This window comes from Panthera onca, chromosome B2, assembly GCF_046562875.1.
Source record: "Panthera onca isolate mPanOnc1 chromosome B2, mPanOnc1 haplotype 2, whole genome shotgun sequence".
NCBI lineage: Eukaryota > Metazoa > Chordata > Mammalia > Carnivora > Felidae > Panthera > Panthera onca.
The window spans coordinates 124009617-124030612 of record NC_138343.1 but is presented as its reverse complement, the minus strand read 5'-3'; the positions used below and the strand labels follow the sequence as shown (position 1 = coordinate 124030612).

The 20996-nt window shown below is 44.4% G+C and overlaps 1 protein-coding gene across 3 annotated transcripts in view; it reads right to left on the bottom strand.

Moving 5' to 3' along the window:
• Window positions 1-20996, bottom strand: part of ARFGEF3 (ARFGEF family member 3) — a 185259-nt gene that overhangs the window by 113871 nt on the left and 50392 nt on the right. For all 3 annotated transcript variants that reach the window (XM_060616769.3, XM_060616770.3, XM_060616771.3), the window contains one exon: window positions 4294-4362. In XM_060616769.3, coding sequence (XP_060472752.2) covers window positions 4294-4362 — 69 coding nt within the window. The remainder of the gene's footprint in view (window positions 1-4293; window positions 4363-20996) is intronic.

The following is a 20996-nucleotide window of genomic DNA, read 5'->3' as shown; positions in this document are numbered from 1 at the left end:
ACTACTGAAAATGGCTGACCTTCTAATGGCAACCTTTTGTAAGCCTGTCCCTCGTTCTGATCTTTGATCACTGTTAGCAGTCAAATGGTGATACTACTCTTTTCATCAAAAGACACATTTTGAAGACAAAAGGCAAGATTAGTTTAACTCCAACACTGTGTCTGCACGGTGTTCATGCCTCAGCCTAGTTTGGGATGAAGCGGGGGTAGCCTCATTGAGGGTTCCTCCTTCACAGAGGACAGCAGCAGGGCCTCCGTGAGGTGGCCCTTCCACAGCCAAGATGGCGGTCGTGCGTGCTACACAGTGCGAGGGGACGAAGCGCAGTCATCCTGACTGGTCTCGCATCCCGGTTCCACCCCTTCCTAGTGGTCTGACTTTTGGGAAGTTGGCGAACCTCTATGTGCCCGTGTCCTTATCTGTCAAAAATGGACAACAATATTCCCTGCTTCACGGTACTGTCGTGTGGATTATAGGATTTGCTATAGAGAAAGCTCTTAAAACAGAGTCTGGCACAGAGTAAGCACGGAATAAATATTTGGGACAGCTAGATGACGTGGCCTTTGAGTTTACAAACTTGTCTCTTGCCCTAGCAGGTGCCATGATAGGTTTTCATGCGTCCGCAGACTGACCGGTTGTGAGAAAGAATGGCCACAGATGAGCCCAGAACTAGAACTTAGGCTGGTGGAACTACGTTGAGTTGGAGCCAGGCCTCGTGGATACATGTCCGCTATTCTCCGCACGGGCTGCACTCTCCAGAGTGTGTCTATTGTTGGCTTTTCGATTGGCGCAGCCGGGCAGAGTGCAGCTCGAGCCCTAGATCGGCGATGCTCATTCATGCTCGGGGGTCACCCTGCCTCTCTCAGCGGACTGGCTTGTCCTTCCCAAGGACTGGCCACACAGAAGAGTGGATTCCCACTCTCTGGAAGCTGATGTCTATGTCAGGTCTATACTAGCAATTCTGCACGCTGCCATTTATCAAAAGCGCTTCGAAATGGCGACTCTCGTGGCTGTTACAAAGCAGCCTCCATACCCCTGCTATGCCGGAGGACGTTCCAACGTGTCCAGTCCCCAGCGCAGAGTGGCAGATCTAGTGAGGCACTGGCAGGGTCAACCATGTCCTGCTGGGAACGGGGCGGTGGAAGAATCCGCTTGTGGGTCTGCGGGAGAGGCGGGACCTAAAATGTCATCTGGGGGCCTGAACACCGTGAGGGAAGGCACCCGCCGTCAAATTCAGAATGGAAAGTTTATTTTTAAGATCTCCACCAAGCCCTTCCTTCAAAGGAATGTAGGCTCAAGCCTTGATCGTGAGCTATAAAGTCCGAGCCAGCGTGGGAAGCGACACACTTTTCTGTGACGGGCTGAAGCCTACTTTGCTACCCTCACGCTGCTGTTGTGCCAGGTGGGGGACTCTCCCCCAGCAACGGGATCGCAGAGGACATGGAAGAGGAAGCAAACTAGTTACTGTTGTCACAGGAGGCTGGCCCGATCGATGCTCCATCCTTTCAGGGTCCTGGCCGGGCCAGCATGATTCAGTGGCACTTGGCCATCATCATCAACCTGCAGCTCCCTAAGGGCCACGGCATGTCCTGTGTGGCTGGACCTGCGCGAACAGCTTCTTACGTGGATTCTATCTTCCTTGCCTAAAGGGCACACCCACACCACGAGGCAGGTACTGCCATGTGCACTGCTTTCACAGGGAACAAACACCGGGTCCAGGGAGGTAGCCAAGGCAACGTGGCAGGTGGGTGGGAGGTGGGAGAGCCGGGATTGACATCCAAACACTGCTACTCCAGAGCTCGGCTTCTTGCCACTGAGCTGGAATGCCTTTATCTTTATATTGCTTTTGGGCTGAGATTTTTTTTTTTTTTTTTAAAGCAAAGAGTTTTGTTTTTCCCGTATAGGTTTTGGTAGAGACCACTGTGTTTTGACCTGTTATTCCATTTGGAAAGGCCTGCTGAATCTTTACACTGGTTTCTAGATGCCCTCAGCATAAACACCCTTAACCTGGCTGGTTCATGGCCGTGTGTGTGTCCACTATTCAGGAATGACATCTTGAATCTTTCAGATTCCCATTCACAAACTGGTTCCCGCGAGGAATGATAAAGGCAGCCTACTCTCCTTCTTGCGAGCAGCTTGGGGACCCCTGATAGCCCCTCTCCCCTCTTGAGGGTCCCGCAACAACCTGTGCCCCCTCCCCAAGCTCCATCAGCAGGACAAGCTGCTTCTCCCTTCTTGCCCTTCACATGGCAAAGGGCTAACTAACACAGGGCTCTTACATGCCGGTACTATTTCTTGCTCTAATCAGAAACTGTCATTTTATTTTTTTAAGTATATTTATTTATTTTGAGAGAGAGAAAGACACACACACACACACACACACACGTGCCTGAGTTGGGGAAAGGCAGAGAGACAGAGACAGAGGGAGAGAGACGGAGAGAGAGGGAAAGAGAGAGACAGACTCCCAAGCACTGTCTGCCCAGAGCCCAATGTGGGGCTTGAACTCATGAACTGTGAGAGGGAAGGAGGGAGAGAAAGAGAGAGAGAGAGAGAGAGAGAGAGAGAGAGAGAGAGAGAGAGATTGATTCTGCACTGTCTGCATAGAGCCTGATGTGGGGCTCAAACTTGAACTGAGATCATGACCTGAGCCGAAATCAAGACTCAGAGGCTTAACCAACTGGGCCACCCAGGCACCCCAGCATTTGTCATTTTAAAAGGGAAGCTACATGGGGTACTTAAAATAGATTCATACAAACAAAGGGTAGGTTGGTAATTGCCAGGGGCTGTGGGGAGGGGAGAATGGGTAGTTCATTGGGTATAAAGTTTCAGTTACACAAGACGATGAGTAAGTTCTAGACATCTGCTGAGCAACATAGAGCCTGTAGTTAACATTACCACATCAGACACTTAGAAATTTGTTAAGGTAGATTTCATCTTAACTGTTCTCACCACATGCGCAACGAAAAAATGAACTTGAAAATAATAAGAACACTCACAGGTGTCCCTTAAAAATCAACTGAAAAAAACGACTGATATTCTATTTCTTTACTTACATAGAGTAAAACATATAAATATGTTAAAGAGAAGTGTTCTATCTATATAAATATACATATTTGGGAATTTATATTGTAGTGCAAGGTCAGCTAATTGCTTCTTTTTCTTTTGATAGATACATAAAAATGTTCAGTGTGCTCAAAAATAATTTTCTCCTTTCACTCTTTGATACCACACAGTACCATAAAAAGCACATGTATAGGCCAATATAAATAATACTCGTGATAATGGTAACTATGTGAGTTGATGGATATTTTGTGCAGTTGCATTGTGGTAGGTTCTTTCACAATGTACATGTCTATCAAAACAGTGAGTTGTAGACTTAACATATGTATAATTTTTGTTTGTCTATTACCTCAATAATGAGAAAAAGAAAAAAGAAGCCATGTCCAAAGTGCTCAATATCAACTTGGTATCCTCAAGAAATGGTAATCATTACTGTAAAAAAAAAAAAACAAAAAAAAAACCACCCACTGATCGTTAAGCTTTTTCTTCATAATTTCAGAATTCAGAATATCACTGCCTCTTTGAGGTCTGCATGTGTACTCTTGTTAAAACACATGAATCCTGAAGATACTCGTTTCAAGAAATGGTAGGAAAAGTAGTCTAAGTGTATTAAAGTATAGCTTTGGGATGCTGACGTTTCCAAAAGCCAAAGGCATGTGCCAGGCATTCAAGAAGCCAAGATTTGTGTTGGACATACTCTTGGAAGTGCTGGAAGGTACAAAGGACTCAGTCTGCAACACAGATGGAAAAGAGAAGGCTTTCCAATGATAGTCACAGAATGTGTTCATCGGGGCTTGGGGGATGGGGATGGAATTTCATTGGTAAACATGTCTCTCACTTTTGTACCTGGTTTCTTAAAAACCATTTTTTAAAATCAATTGCTTCTCAATTACCCTTACGAAAAATGAACTGGGAAGGCAGTGCTAGGTGTGATACCCGGGTGTGGCAGTGGTGGGAGAACCAGTACTGTTATTTCCATTTTAAAGCCTCCAGTTAAGCAAACCAAAGCATGCAGAGCACGACGATCGAGCATGATGGCGCCCACAGCCCGCTTCCTATAGATCGATTCCTTAGTGGAAATTCCCCCATGGTAATGATCAGAAAAGGGCTCCCCCCACTGCCGGACCGCAGCTCCAGCCCGGTGCTTAAGCAGGCTGGGAGGTAAGGCAGCTAGCTGTGCGCATGCACCAACGGAGCAGAGCAGCCGGTGGGGGCTGGGAGCAGTGGGGCACTCACCTCTGCGATCTTCAGCACTGCGCTCCCATTCAGGTCAAAGGTCGGGGTGTAGGTTATGCAGAGTAAAACCTTGAGCAACCGGGAGGTGGAGGAGGAAGGGAGAGAGAAGGGGTTAATTTCAGAAATAAACAGAAATACGGTTTCACATATCATTTGTGCAGCCCCGCTGTTTTACGATTCCTTTGTTCTTTGCTTTATCTAATGTTTCTTCCTGGGCCGCCTCACTGCTCCCTAATTAGTGGCCACACGTCGCCCGATAAGACAGAGACTAAATACCGTAAAAAGCAAACGCAGAGACCCTGTCCTCCCAGGGAAGGGCCACTGCAAGACTGGCCAGCAACCACATTCCTCAGCAACTCTAGGAAGTCCGTCCAATAAGAGCAGGCTCAGTGCTAGGCACGATGTGCAAATTATCTAGGTTGATACTTTTGAAAAAGATATTTATTTATTTTGAGTGAGTGAGAGAGAGAGAGAGAACAAGCAGGGGAGGGGCAGAGAGAGAGAGAGAGAGAGAGAGAGAGAGAGTCAGAGAGGGAGAGTCGCAAGCAGACTCCATGCTCAGCCCGATGAGAGGGGCTAGATCTCATGACCAAGAGATCATGACCCGAGCTGAAATCAAGAGTCGGATGCTCAACTGACTAAGCCACCCAGGCACCAACTGCCTTTTTTTTTTTTTTTTAAGTTTATTTGTTTTGAGAGAGAGAGAGAGAGAGAGAGAGAGAGAGAGAAAGAGAATGTATGTGTGTGTGTGCACGTGCCCATGAGCGGGGATGCAGAAAAGAGAGAGGGAGACCGAGAATCCTAGGCAGGCAAGCAGGCTCCGCACTGTTAGCATGGAGCCCGATGTGGGGCTTGAACTCATGAACCATGAGACCATGACCTGAGACAAAATCAAGAGTCGGACGCTTAACCACTGAGCCACCCAAGCGCCCCTAGGTTGATACTTTTAATAAGTGTGATGACTACTGTCCTTGTTGCCCTGATAAGGAAACTGATGCTCAGAAAGATTAAATAAGCCACCCAAGACCATACAAGTAACAAACTGTACAGTTGAGATTTGAACCCAAGTAATCTGACTCCATGCCCTGAACCACCATGTAATCTGTCTGGTCCTCCTCCTAGACCCAGGCCTCATTGTAACTTTTCTGTTCCTGTCCCCTTCCCAAATCCACAAGGGATTAGAAATTCTTTACCAGGCACTTTCCTCTTCCCTGTAACTTCCCCCCAGATGCTGCCCAGAGTTTACCTATTTATTAGTCTCAGGTTCCCCTTATTCTACAAGATATATAGACAGTGAATCGCTGACATTTGCAAGATCTTCAAGGACCATTAAAAATTTCACTTTCTGCTTGAAGAGCTGTCAGATAACAGATTGATAAAAGCCTGTGCCATTTGGAAAATCATTTCTAACTTTATAGATAAGAGTAGATAAGAGGCCAGACTCTCCCTGTCCTTTGGCTTCTGACGCTGTGACTTTTCTCGCTGATAGCCTGAGGGACAACAATGCTGGCTGGTATCCGCTCCTTAATCTTGAACCCAACACCCGTGTTCCGTGCCCTTCCTGCAGCTTGGCCCTGTCAGTGGGGATTGCCTGAGGATGTTTCTCATCGGGTTCTGCACACTTCATGAAAGAAGGCTGAAGCCTAGCAAATTTACCTAGTGCAGGATATGCCCCTAATCAGCACCCCAAAAAGTGCAATTGCCAGATGGGATAAGGAATCCCTCCTAACCCCTCGGTCTTCGTTACTGGCCCATCCACCCTAGGAACAGCTGCTCCTTCAAAGAAAGCAAATATGTATGCGATTAAAGAAGGAAGAGGGGATTTTTGCCCATTTTCGTTACCAGATTAGATAGGTTCATTGTGGATCGGTTCCTTAGTCTTTTGATCCTTAAGGTGCCTGCCACTCAAGAGTCAACTCCAGATAAAAATCGTCCCATGCCAGGCAGGCTGACAGAGAGAGACTGTGGGAGCAGCTGCCCTCAGGCCTACTGGGAAAAGGCCTCCTTCTGTCCAATGACTATCTTTGGGGGTTGGGGGATGGTAGACAAGTAGTGAAAGCTGAGGACAGCAGTGTCACCACGACGTAAATTGGCCCGGGGTGGGGGAGGGGCTGGGGGGGGGAGAGGCCACGTCTTCTAATGCCTCTGTACTTGGTGGTACCCTTGCCCGAAACCCTCCCACGCTGGCTCCTCATATGGCTTATTTGACTGGTTTCTTTCAGGTTTCCACTTAAATGTAAATCCCTCAGAGAGACATGTAGTCTCCTCGGACCACCCTCTCTAAAATGCTGGTCACATCTTGTTTCAGGACTTTAGAGCATATACCAGTCTCATGAACAACTGGCTTGTTTACTTATTTATAATCTTTCCATTAGATTATAACATTTGTTGGGCCTCTGAAAGGCCCTCAAGGCTTTCTCATAGGGTGCTTTCTTACTTTGAGTTTTTGCTATCTCACAGTTTCCTTTCTTTGGTTCCTTCCGTTCCCCCACCTCCCCCCCCACCCCCCGCCGTGATTCATGGCAGGTGGGTGGGAGGTTATGACACAATGGCTGGTGGCGGTGGTGGTCTGTGGAGATGGGAGAGGACTTGTCCATCTGGGCTCTTGGATTTGTAAGTATTTACAATAAAGACCGGTGACTGGCAATACTTTACAGTATGGAAATAATAATGGCACATGCTTGTCTAAACTGGCTAATTATTAATGTTACTTGTGAGACCGGTGATCGACTTTCTGCCTTGCGTTACTCTGTGCTTTCATACAAGGTACACAAGAGTAGATGTGCAATAGTCTGAGGGAAGTTCAGGATCCCCGTACCCAGCAAATGCTGACAGAGTTCAAAAGGCCTTTGAAAAAAGGCTCTGGCCATTATATCCAAAGACCCCCTGAGCTGACTGCAAAAACTAAAAGCAACTGAAAATAACGAAACGGACGTGAAGCGCGTTAACGAAGCCAGCTCCTCAAGCTCACGCACGGTTTGTTGTGTTGGGAGCACAGCAGGTTTTAATTACGGGGAGGGCAACGCTCGTGGCCCCTGTGACTCGCACAATATAGACAGAGGGCACGGTGTCCAGTGAGGATGATGCGGTAGACAGAAATGACGTACCCAAACCATCAGTGGAGAAATGGTTGGTGTGCCCAATGCCTAGCCACATGAATTCACTGGATCAAAACACAGATTGGGTGTAGGAAATTTAGGGGGCGGCAAAGAAATGTAAAGCACGATGAGAGGGCAGAAAGCTCAGATTCACATTCTGAGCACACTGGCCCTCCGGGAAAACAAGAGCAACTAAACACTGAGGGCAATTCCATTAAAAATACATCCCTCACGGGGTCATTAAAGTATATTGACCACATCATCACTGAACAGCAGGAACTTGAGTGATTGGCAGCATGTTGCAATCCAGCTTGCTTGCACAGCCTCCATAAATGAGCTACGAGGATAGGAAAACAGGCACAAAGTGTTCCATGAAATGGGAAAAATCATTGCAAAGGCTAATAAAAATTCCAATCATTAAAAAACAATAATCGAATAGCTACTATGTGCAAAAAAGCAACCCCTCGATTTAAAATGTGTATACAGGGGCGCCTGGGTGGCTCGGTCGGTTAAGTGTCCGACTTCGGCTCAGGTCATGATCTCACGGTCTGTGAGTTCGAGCCCCGCATCGGGCTCTGTGCTGACAGCTCAGAGCCTGGAGCCTGTTTCGGATTCTCTGTCTCCCTCTCTCTCTGCCCCTCCCCTGTTCACGCTCTGTCTCTCTCTGTCTCAAAAATAAATAAACGTTAAAAAAAAAAAAATTTAAAATGTGTATACAAACTCTGGATAAAAAAAAGATTGGGCCAGAAAGGAGAAAGTGAAGCTGATTTATCGTAAGAACTGGGCCTAAGTGACAAGAAGCGGGGAAATGTGATCACCTTGGGAACAGAGGGGACAGATGTGGACAAATAATGATGATGAGCATAAGGTCAGAGGTATGTTCTTCTGATCATGAATACCCTGGATTAACCCTCTCCCAAGGGCTTCTCATGGCCACGATTGGGGTCTCTCCATCAGCAGACCTGGCCCTGGACCGTATCATGACACGGCAGGTGCTGTGATAATCAGAGCTAAAACACAGTGTTTTAGTAACACGACTGTGGCATTTGATTCAGTGCCTAACTGCTGGGTGACTACATTCTCTATCCCCTTATCTGTAAAATCCACCCCCACCCCCACCTCGCAAGGATATTTAAGGAAGAATACATTAAACGATGGCGTAAAACAATAGTGTACATGATGCATCTATGTCCAGGGCTGTCTTCTCACAGAGGTGAAACAAGTCTCCATTTGATGTAACTCATCGTGGCCATTCTAACAAACGATTGGGTGCATTTTAAGTAAAAAAAACCAATCATGTTCAAAAACATAAATCTTTTGGAGTCGGCATTCTACTAATTGTTTAGTTTTTTGTTTTTTGGTTTTTTTTAGTTTATTTACTTATTTTGAAAGAGTGTGCACCCGTGCGCGTGCAAGCAGGAGAGGAGCAGAGAAGAAAAAGAGAGAGAGAGAGAGAGAGAGAGAGAGAGAGAGAGAGTCCCAAGCAGGCTCCAAGCTGTCAGTGCGGGGCCTTAGGCAGGGCTCAAACTCACAAACCTTGAGATCATGACCTGAGCCAAAATCAAGAGTCGGGCACTTAATTGACTGAGCCACCCAGGCGCCCCTGCATTCTGCTATTTATCACTGCCCCAGATTCCTACTACCCAAAGTCCTTGTCATTCTCATGTGGCTTCCCTTTCTCCCTCCTTTATAGGCTCCCTTCAAGTCAGTTCAAGTCATTATTCACTAAGAGTCTAACTGCTGTGGAGTCACAAATATAAAAAGCAAGCACAGTCTTCGACATCAAGGAAGCTCATCTACCGGAGAAACTCACACCTGCATACTGTCCTTCAGGGCTGGCTGCGGTAAACGCTGCTTCCGTTTTGGAGGCGAGAAGACATCGTAACTCGGAGAAGAGAGACTTTGAGGAGGAGAGTACACATGGGCAGAGCACCGATGCAGGACAGAACAGGGAGGGAAAGACGTATCGAGCCAAGGAAATGCCACGAGTAAAGGCACGGACATGCGACGGTAGAGGCCAGAGATGGTGCTGGAGCCGTAGGCTGGGACCTTGTTGCGTGTCAATTTACGTGCCCAAGGTTCAGCGTTTTGCGCGTATTGTTTCAGGGCTGGCCAGTCCAACGAATCACAAATAAAAGCAGAGGTGCTGAGCCAAGCTATAAACCGGAGTGATAAAAGGAGACGCTTAACGAGGTGGAGATAAGGTTGAAGACAGAGCCTAGTCATTCCAGTAACAACGGAGAGACTGGGGTGCATTTGGCAAAGGGAGGCGAGAAATTCCCGCAGTAAAAGGCAACAGTCACCCACATGTGAAACCTGAGGATCGTCCTACCCCTGCTCTCCCCACCTACCACCTAGTCTATCTGACCGGTATCTCTCCTGTCTCCCCTGTTCTTGTATTTTTTTTTTTTTTTACAAAGCTTTATATTTAGGTATTAATATAGTAGCCTATTACAGAGAACATATTAAAATACCAGAAAAATGATAATACTTTGTTCAAAATGCACAATACCAGATATCACTATTACAGACGTGATGATCCCAGGATGGGCAGGAAATGCAAACAGCATTTATACGGAGCAGCTGAGACATACTACTTAAATCTGTGTGCCCTCTCGATGCCTCATGAGATCGATAAGCTCCTTAGTAGTAAGATCGGATTTTTTGATGCCCACCACGTTTATGGTACCTCGCTGGGCCCTGGGAGCTGGTCCGTCCTGACCCATGCTCAGTCCCTCAGATACACTGTCCTCGTGAGTGATCAACCTCACAGAGTTTCAGTGAGCCTGGGCACCTACGTGCCTAGTCATTATTGTAAAACGTGCAGGTAACACGCTAAGACAGCCCAGTTGTACAGAAGAAAACTATCCTGGGAATTCGAGTGTTGGAATCAGGTGGTGCGACTGGCTAGAGGCAGATTTTGCAACCACACAAAGTAGTCACACGGGAGTTTCCCATGACTTGGTTAGAGCAATCAGAATTCAGTAAGCCTCCTTTCGGGGTGGCCAGCTGCCTGGCAGGACCTCACTCTGGGCGGGGAGAAAATCATCTCCACCAACCAGAGGGCATCTCCCGAGAGACTTGTGGAAGGAGTTGCCCTTTCTGAGATCTGCCATGCTTTGCTGAGAACCCGCCTTTTGTACTCAACGTCGTAAATGGTAAGTGGCCTAAAATTTAGGACTCAAAGATCTCACTTCTGCCAAGGTTTCACACGAGTCCTCCACAGGACCGTTTCTGCGAAGACAGGAGTGAAGAAGTGATTCTTGAACTTAGTGGGTAGCAACTACGTGTCTGCTTTGCATCGAACCGCGTGCTGTGTTACTTGGGCTCCCGTTTGTGTATTCAACAAATATTTATTGGTGTGTTACTAGGGATCTGATGTAGTGCAGGTGTTGGGCATACGGTTCTGAACCAAAAAGATACCATGACCTCTGATCTCGCAGGGCTAACAACACCTGGTGTTGAAGACCGTCATAAAGTAAGGAATTGCAGTAAGTTGTGATGGGCACGGGGACTGGGAAAATACACTGAGTTCTGGGAAAGCCTCTCCGGGTCTAACACATAGCACACGAGTTGTAATGCTGTTTTCATCTTTTTGTGGATCTTTAAATTTAACATTTTGGAACACAATTAATAAATTAAACCAAGGGAAGGAGACACGGGTTCCATCAAGAAGTGAGCTGATTTGGGGGAGTCCAGGCACATCGAGGGCATGGGGGCATATTGAACGAACAAGGAATTCTTCTTTTCCTCTTTCTAAAACTATTAAAATTGTCTTATTTACATTGAGGGGCATCTTGAGGTGACTGTAGTTTTATTTTTCCAAGTACCAGATGTTATTTATAAATCAAAGCAAGCAAAATCTACTAGAGCTCAAAAAAGTAACTAAAAACTTGAGCACAGCCCACAGAAGGCCTTGCCTTTCCCGGTGCATGGAGAGGAGCAGGACTCTCTTCAAATTCTTAATGCCAAGTGCATTTCCAACCCCAGCTCTGGTTCTGGCTGAAAATCTAGCTTTGTTACTTAATGCACATTTCCTTCTGGCCTTTCATGTATCTTGGCATGAAATTTCGGAAAATTAAAAATAATTGCATAATTTCTTCTTTTCAGAAACATCCCAGATCTTTTTTTACTCTGTCAAGTATGGCAAGAACAAGGACAGAAAATTCCGTGTTGGGCACGGAGATTCTGAGCCACCAAACGCCTTTCCCTCGGGTGCAGGGCCTGTCCCACTTCTGCACGTTCAGACTTATGCAGTGGGAACGGCTGAAGGTACCTTGACCATGAGATAGAAACAGATTCTTTCCCTCAGGGTCTGCACACGAACAACAAAGCAGACTCAGCCTCCTGAAGACAGCAGAACGGCGGAATGTGTATCTTCAGAGTGGGGCTGGGGGCGGTCACAAAGTGCATACGGAATGTCAGGGGACATTTTCTTATCATCTAAATTTAAAATGGGGCTACCCACAAGAAGCATTTTTTTTTTCTTCTTATTTTGATTAAAGTTTCTCAACCTCAATATTGTGGACATTCGGGTCAAATAATTCTTGTTGTGGGGGACTGTCCTGTGTATTGCAAAATGTTTAGCAACATTCCTGGCCTTCACCCTCCAGAGGACAGTGGCATTCCCCGTTGTGACAACAAGGAATGTCTTCAGACATTGCCAAAGGTCCTCTGGGGGACAAAATGGCCCCCAGTTGAGAACCACTGTTTGGGATCACTTACACCCCATGTGCCTTGTGAACAGAGCTAAGAACCCCTACAACATTGCTCTGCTTCCAAAGGCCTTGGAGCCAGAATCCAGGACTTTCAAAGGTGATCTGGGATGACCCATTGATCCTTCACCATGCTTCAGAGATCCTGGACTGAAGGCAACAAGAGGTAGTTGAGATATAGCCCCGAGGCATGAAACTTTCCCCCTTAGGACTTAAATGGACTTATCTTAGGCTGAGGTGACAGGTAATTTGAGAAATCACTTTCTGGATCAACTTGCCCGCATTCTGGCAAATGGCTATTCTGAGAGATTATTCTTTTAAGTCCATAGAATATGTTGCTAGAGTTCTTGAGTACTCAGTTTGGAAAACACTTCTAATGACTCACTGGCATACGGTCATGTCTCAGGTTCTTTTCTGGCCTTGACTTGTTGCCACCAGTAGTAAGTCTGATATTCACTGATATTCATCAATACACCCTTGGCACCTAATTCTAGGAAGTACTGTACCAGTGATATCTGTAGAAAAATATGTACATATAAATTATAACGAACTTGGCTAATTCACTTGAACAAATAAATAAACCGTTCTTATTCTTCCCTCCAAACTCTCTCCCTTGGCAAATTCTCCTAACTCTTCCCTCTAGAGTTAGGAGAGCCTCACAAATCTATCACTAGAGCCAATATCGCTTCCAAGTTTCAGTCCCTAATTTCGACTTCGAAACATCACCAACAAATATACGCAATTCCATGAAAACCATGTTAACCTCATTAACTCTCTAATATGATAAACAGCTAACACTTCCCCCGCCTCTAAAATTCTAATTATGCAACCATTACAATTATACTTGAAAGAATAAATACAGCCATGTGGGAATGTTAATAATCTAACGCAAAAAGAAATAAAATCCTATATACACAATGCATATAACTGTGAACATATAAATAGATATGATTAGAAAGAAACATACAAAACTCAGTCATGTTTATGGGATTTACAACAAACTATTTTCTATTGTGGAAAGACTATAGTGGGATATTACTTGTATTTCTTTAAATTGTCCTTTTAAGACATTTACAATTCTTGGGGCGCCTGGGTGGCTCAATCGGTTAAGCGTCCGGCTTCGGCTCAGGTCATGCTCTTGTGGATTGTGAGTTCGAGCCCCGCGTCGGGCTCTGTGCTGACAGCTCAGAGCCTGGAGCTTGCTTTGGATTCTGTGTCTCCCTCTCTCTCTCTGCCTCTCCCCTGCTCATTCTCTGTCTCTCTCTGTCTCTCTCTCTCTCAAAAATAAACATTAAAAAAAAAATTTACAATTCTTTAATATCTGACAATGTGAAGTCACTGTCCCTCTCCTAAACTGGCCCCTTAAAACCCATCATTCAGTCAGAAACGTTGGCTCCTAGACCTGTAATCATCTTGGATCTTTCCTTCCCCACCTACTTACCACCTACAACACTGCCAGTGACCACCGCTCCTGATTCTCTCTCTGCAGATCAGCTCGGTGCAGCTGGGGTGAGCCTTTCTGCACTTAGTTGCATTGGACCCTTCCCGTCACCACCAATCTGATTCAAGTCCTCAGGACCTCCTGCTTAGGCTCTTCCAATAAATCGTTTCACCAGTGCCTCTGACTTGGTTTTGCTGATTCCAGACCATCCTGCAAAACCCCGCCCCACTTCAACATCTAATACCCAGCTCTGGAATTGTCCCTTGTCTGCTTGGTCTGACCAGGCCCTAGAGAACCTCTCTCAACTAGGCTCATTGCTCACTAGCCTTCACTAATCCCACTTTCCACCCCGTGCTTTCCCTTCTGCAGGGCTTTTCTTCTCTACCGAGAATGCCCTCCCTCCTTATAGAATTATCTGAGTTCCATACACCTTTCAACGTCCAACTCAAGTACCATCCCCTCCTTGAAATGCTGATCTACCCAGCTCAACGTGGTCTCTCCTTCTGAAGTTTTCCAACTGTACTTCTGCTTACAACATACACAACTACCTTGGATTATGGTAAATGTGTACATCGTTACCTCTTTCCTGGTAGGTTAGGAACTCCCGTCTTTGAACATTTTGCTTTTAATCCTACAAAGTTTTATGTATTGCTGGTAATGAAAATATAGTCGCCGAACAAGCCAATGAAAATAAGTCTAAAAGAAAACAAATTAAAAAGTTCAATGAATTGTCCTTTCCGGTTTAATTTGTAAGACACTTATTTTGACCTACTCTCACAGCCGAATTTTTAAGAAGTAAATTCTTAACAGACAACACCTTTACTTCTTCCTTCTCTCTTTCCCTCTCAGACTCTCCCCGGAATGGACACCTCATTTCAGACAGTGTTTGCTCATATGCATATGAAGCTTTTGATAATTTTATAATCAATACCTATAGACATGACCAAGCAAGCCCCTTGAGATAGTTTTTAAAGGGCTAAAGCCAGGGTGCCTGGGTGGCTCAGTCAGTTAAGCATCTGATACCGGCTCAGGTCATGATCTCATGGTTCATGGATTTGAGCCCCATGTTGGGCTCTGTGCTGACAGTTCAGTTTGGATTCTGTGTCTCCTTCTCTCTCTGCTCCTCCCCTGCCCAAGCTCTGTCTCTCTCTCTCTCTCTCTCTCTCTCTCTCAAAAACAATAAATAAAACATTAAGAAAAATTTTTTTAAAGGGCCAAAGCCAACTTGATTCTCTCTATGTCAAACATTTAATAATTGTAAAGCTCTTCTAGAATATCCAAATCATATGAATTCTGCCTAGTAGGGTGGAACAGAAATTTACTGGCATAAACGGTGGGGTGTTTTCTGTAGACTGTGGAGTCACAGCTAATGATTAGGACCCTAAATATATCTAGGTGGACAACTGATAAATAACAATTTACAAAGCTTTTTAAAGCTACAATTCAACGACAGTAAATATGTTGAAGTCCTTTTGTAGGAATCAGAAATATATATGATGAAACACACACTCTTCCTTTCCATTACTACAGAAGAAAATTACCATTATAAGCTGCATAGAGGGAGGCTATAGAGGAAGACAAGAGATAGGAAGGAGACACTCTTAAAGCAAAGGTGTTTCTAATGTTCTGGTTCAAATTTGAATGAGTTTAGAGGTATTCATTTTATTATCATGCTGCACATACCCTTTTCTAGTAACTGTAACAAAAATGAAATCTAACACCAACCTTATGCCATGCATTGTAAGAACTTCTTTTATATTAACTCATTTAAGACACAACAACTCTAGGATGCATGCATCACCATTATTCCCATTTTACAGATCAGAAAATTGAGCCACAGATAAGTAACTTTCCCAAGGTCGCCAGGCATTCTAGCTCCAGAAGCTATGCCCTTACCACTCTGCTACCAGATATTTGAAAAGAAAAACTATCAAGAAGTTTAAAAACAACAGAATCTGAAGATTGTTTCATAGGACAGTTACCCTACATGATTTCCTCCTTTTCCCGGCCATTGAAAGTTTGCTCAGTGAGTTCCTATCTACTGCAAAAGATTTCTCTTCTTTCATTAGGTTTCATTATTTTTCAGAAGCCACATTATTCACATTAACCTTGCAGTGAACTTAAACACGGGCCTGAAATGTTATCTTCTCCACCTAGTCAATATCACATATCTGGAGACCAGGGCCTTGCTACAAAGCCTTTCCAGAAACAGAAATAGTTGAAAAAGTTACTCTGCTACCAACCACTGTGTAAGTGCAGCTGAGTAACTGGACCATTATAGCTTCAATTCACCTACGAAAGGAGGGATCTGGTGATACAGGAGGTAATTTCAATTCTAAAGTGTGAACCTGGGTTGATTTTTCTCATTTTTGAATGCACGCAGATTATTATCTGTAATCGCAAGTTTAGTGTCTTTTGCTTGTCATTTACCCTGGCGGTCCACTGAACCTTCTCCTCTCCATGAGTCAATAACCATGTTAACAAGCAATTAGTAAGCCCTGTGCCAAATGCTCTGGTTCGTGCTAAAGGGACACAAACAATACTAACAATATGTGATTAGTTTTCACCTCCTAACTAAATTGTCTAGTCATGCCTGGGCCGATAGTTAAGGACTACCCATCTGGAGAGATTACAATGTGCGCCTTCCCTAAAGAGTCCATTGCAGGCCATTCACTGGGTCTTAAACTCCTCTCTCTCTGGACGCAAGGCCACCCCTGCCCTCCGGGGAAAGTGAAGTAAGAAAGGTAGTGGAGGGGACGATGAGCCAGCTGCCTCTAGCGGGAGGGGGGGGGGGGAATACGCCAGCCTATAATTCTCATGTGATAAGTGACTGTGGAAGACTGCCAGTCATCTTTCAACACTATCCCCTGTTTTTCAAGAATAGAACTCTGGCAGACAGCTGCCCGAATAAAGACTACACTTCCCATCCTTCCTTGCAATGAAACGTTGCCATACAGCCGAATTCTGGCCAATGGGATGTACTCAGAAGTGTCTCCCAGGTGGTTGCTAGGTGAACTGTTGGCTGGGGATGGGGCACCATCATGGACCACAAGATGGAGAAACAAAATCCTGGAAACAAGGATCTCAGCTCATGTGGTTCAACCAATACTGACGTAAGTTTATGAAAAAGGAAAATAAACTTCTGCCCTGTATCAACTGCAACGAATTCTAATTAATAAAGCAATCTTTTCTTTCCTTTATCTAACCCTATCCCCTTGCCCATCTGATTCTTATGCTTTAGATCGTATTTATTTTAAATGTCACTTCTTAAGAATTGCCTTCTCTGTCTTCCTCTTCATCTGCCCTCCATCAGGCCCCGTTATAAATATACTTTTAGGTCCCTAGATTTTTCTTTCCTTGTATTCATCACAATTTATGTGTATTTATGTATTTCATTAATTTATACCTCCATCATTAGTCTCCAAACAGACTCTGTTTTTGTTTGGTTTTGGTTTCATTTTCTTCACCACAGGATCTTCTGTGGCTTGCACAGTGCCTGGCACACAGGAAGTAATCAAATATTTGAAGAATAGGGGTGCCTGGGTGGTTTAGTCAGTTAAGTGTCTGACTCTTGGTTTTGGCTCAAGTCACGATCTCACAGTTTGTGGGTTCCAGCCCCGCATCGCACTCTGCACTATTGGTGCAGAGCCTGCTTAGGATTCTCTCTCTCTCTGCCCCTCCCTCCCACCTCCCTCTCTCTGTGTCTCTCTCAATAAACAAACAAACAAACAAACTTTAAAACACAACTGAGAGGGGTTTAGAAACAGTCCTTCCATTTGGCCCATTTCTTCCTCCCTGGCCAAGGCACTGAATGCAATGCTGGTACATAAAAGCACTCTCTCCTCCTCACTATAAGACCAGAATTCTAAATGGACATCCTGAAGCTTTGGTCTCCCAGATTCTCAGCCCTATATTCATCAGCTCTTTTTCATCAGTTGCTCAACTTTGTATTTTCTGTAGATGTTTGGTTGGCTTTTGTTAAAAAATATAAAAATGCTTCAACAGCAAATGGCATTCTCCTTCCCTTCCCCCAACCTGATCTCTATCTTTCTCTCTTTCCCATTCTGTCTCTCTCATTCTGTCTCTCTCTCTCTGTCTCTCTCTCTCTAACACACACACACACACACACACACACACACACACACACACACACACACACAGAACTAATCTAGTGGGAAAGAGACATCGATTCTCCCTTGGTATTTGAATCTAAGTCTTGAAACTAGTGACAGAACGCGCTGTCATGAAAGATACAGAAAACACACAGGACTCTGAACCACTGTTAGTTTTGCTCCTTATCAGCCTGTGACTTAATTTTTCTGTTCAATCATCTTTGGAATGAGAATGGTAATGGCTACCGCCTACAACCCTTTTAGAATAGGCTTAGACGGCAAGCAAGAAAACGCACTGGTTTTTTTTTGTTTTTGTTTTTTTAAATTTTTTTTTAACGTTTTTTATTTATTTTTGAGACAGAGAGAAACAGAGCATGAACAGGGCAGGGGCAGAGAGAGAGGGAGACACCGAACTGAAAGCAGGCTCCAGGCTCTGAGCCATCAGCCCAGAGCCTGATGCAGGGCTCGAACTCACGGACCCTGAGATCGTGACCTGAGCCGAAGTCGGATGCTCAACCGACTGAGCCACCCAGGTGCCTTGAAAACGCACTGTTTAAGAGCACACGCGCGGCCTCCAGCTGAATTACAGTTCAAATCCTGGCCCTGCCACTTTCCTTGATGTATGATCTGAGTATGAATGCAGAGTACTTACCAGAGTGTCTGATGCAGAATAAATGTTAATTAATTAGCCCCTGTCATTTCTCCTTTAAAAATTGTAAAGTATCCCACCAGTATTCATTTCTATTACCCCAAGGTGCATGCAAAGTAGAACGGCCAATAACAGAACATTCATCAAATGCTTTCTCAGTATTCAGTATCACATCCTTCCTTCTCCACAAAGCCGGCTGCCCTCCCCAGACAGAATGCTCCCTTCTGCAACATACTTACGTGAGAAAAGGCCAGCCGCACAATTCCCTTCAGTTTTAAAGACTCAGCTGGCTCTATGAGTTAATAACCTCACTAAAGGTTATCTACCAGCAAGAAGGGTGAGGAAAAAAGTCCTAATTGCTCTAGTTGGAGATGTCATTAGTTTGTACCTGACTCCTATCAAGTCTGCATGGCATTTATAGATAGGGCAGATACCATGGGAAAATATTACCAAAGAGGACAAGTGTTGAACCTAAATATTAAATAGCTCCCTGCCGTCCACTAATCCATTTCTAAGGTAATCTATCTACAGAAAAACCTTTCTGATTCCACGGTCCTGATACTCGATTTGCTCAAGCTATAAAATTTTTATTTAGATCCCAGGGCCATTTCGATAAATCAAAATTGCCTTTTCTCCCCCTGCTGTTAGATAGTAAAATCCTGTAGAACAGGTCTTAGACTAAGTGATCTAACCTAATTTAATTTGTCAGAAGCAAGCACCACGGATTTTTTTCTTAACCCTCCAATTGCAAGTCTAGGGCCTTCTTTCTAAATGGGGATACTGCCGTCGGAATCTTGAGTTCCATTATTAGTTAGTTAGTTTAATCTTAGGGAAACCTCTAAAAGAGCAAACCATATTATTTTCTCTTCAGGAATTTAATACAACTGCTACATACATACTCTGAAGAGTGTGACACAGTTCAATTTCTCATGTTTACAAACACTAGCAGATAGCAATATGTGAGCAAAATGCATGGCGTAGCTTTTTAAAATAGAGCACCTGGGGTTTGTCATAAAAATGTGCTATGCTGTGTTTAGACAGACATGAATAAAAACTGCATGGTGTGGCTTTATCGCTCCTGAAGAGCATACCAACATTTGAAAATGCCTACCGTATTTCATGTTAAAACATTTTCTAGTACCTACAAAATATTTATCTCAAATGACTAGAAGAGTTTTACAGGAAAGGCCCGGTTTAGATAATTTATCACGAGAACGAGCTATGTAGAAGCATCAAGGATAAATATACCTTTCACATGTATTGGGAATCCAGCCTTTCTTTGAGGACTCATCCAATTCTCTTTGTTCCATGTAATTTTAGGGAGAACAAGGGGCAAGAACATTTTAATATGGTAATGGTATTGGCAAAACAAGGGTTTATTTGAGAGTTTTTACAGGGCCATCATAAGTATTATAGAATCACAAGATAAAAGGGTACATGCTTTGAAGAGTACTAAAGTGACCACAGAAATTCTTCCAGTGTAGAGACAGGGTATGAACATTATTATTATTTCTAAGCGAGAAATGCTATAATTTGGATAGGTCTTCATACACAAATAATCTAAATGTCAGAAGTAAATGACCATGGAGCCCTCCCTTGTGGGCCAAAGCAGTCAGACCGCTATCTCTAAAGTTCCATTTGGTATGAATAATAATAATATCACTCTAAAGCATGGTTACCTCATCGTTTATGTTTTAGCTGCTTGGCTCAAAATGTTTATCTAAAATAAAAGTATACTATAAGAAAATTAGCTTAGGGGCAGCTGGGGTGGCTCAGTGGGTTAAGCGTCTGACTTCGGCTCAGGTCATGATCTCACGATTCATGGGTTCATGCCCCGCGTCACGTTCTGTGCTGACAGCTCAGAGCCTGGAGCCTGCTTCGGATTCTGTGTCTCCCTCTCTCTCTGCCCCTCCCTGTTCATACTCTGTCTCTCTCAAAAATAAACATAGAAAAGAAAAGAGAAGAAAATTAGCTTAAAGCTAGGTTTGTTGTGAGCTGAAATTTTTTTCCCCCAAATTCCAATGTTTAAATGGTTAAAAATAACAGCATCGAGCAAAGGCCCTTATATTTTTAAGCATTTTGGAAATCTAATTATAAAGAACGGCAGGTCTGATTATGGCCTTATTTCTTCTGACAATGCCTTATTTCTTCCCAGACATTAACAACGAGTACCAACGGCCTATTATGGTGTCATTAGAAAGTCGATTAAGATAGATTTTCCAGCATTTCCAGGAGAGTTAACATGTGTCAACTCCTGTCCCCAGCAAGGCTAGCAGAAGGCACTGCTGGGCTGCAGGTAGGGAGCGAGCGTAAGTTTTCAAAACAGGTGTTACTGTTAACACAACCATTAGACATTCTGCTTCTCCAAGGCTTTAAGAAGAATACGTACCTTTAATTTTTAAGACAAATTTGTGGATTCCATAAAAAGGTATATTCCTGGGAGAATATCCAGAATAATGGGAAATGTGTGAGATATGTCTCTCAGCATGATACCACAGTTCACCCTCCAGTATATGGAGACTAAGAATAGGACGACTCAACAGACTGGACTTGGACACCACAAAAGTGATTAATTAACACGGCAGCTGGCCTGGCCTCTCAGTGGCAGCACGGAAGAAGTGGAAAAGTAAAATAAGCCTAGAAGTGGTTACTTTTCAGTTCCTATGACTCCAGAGCTGCCGAACGTGT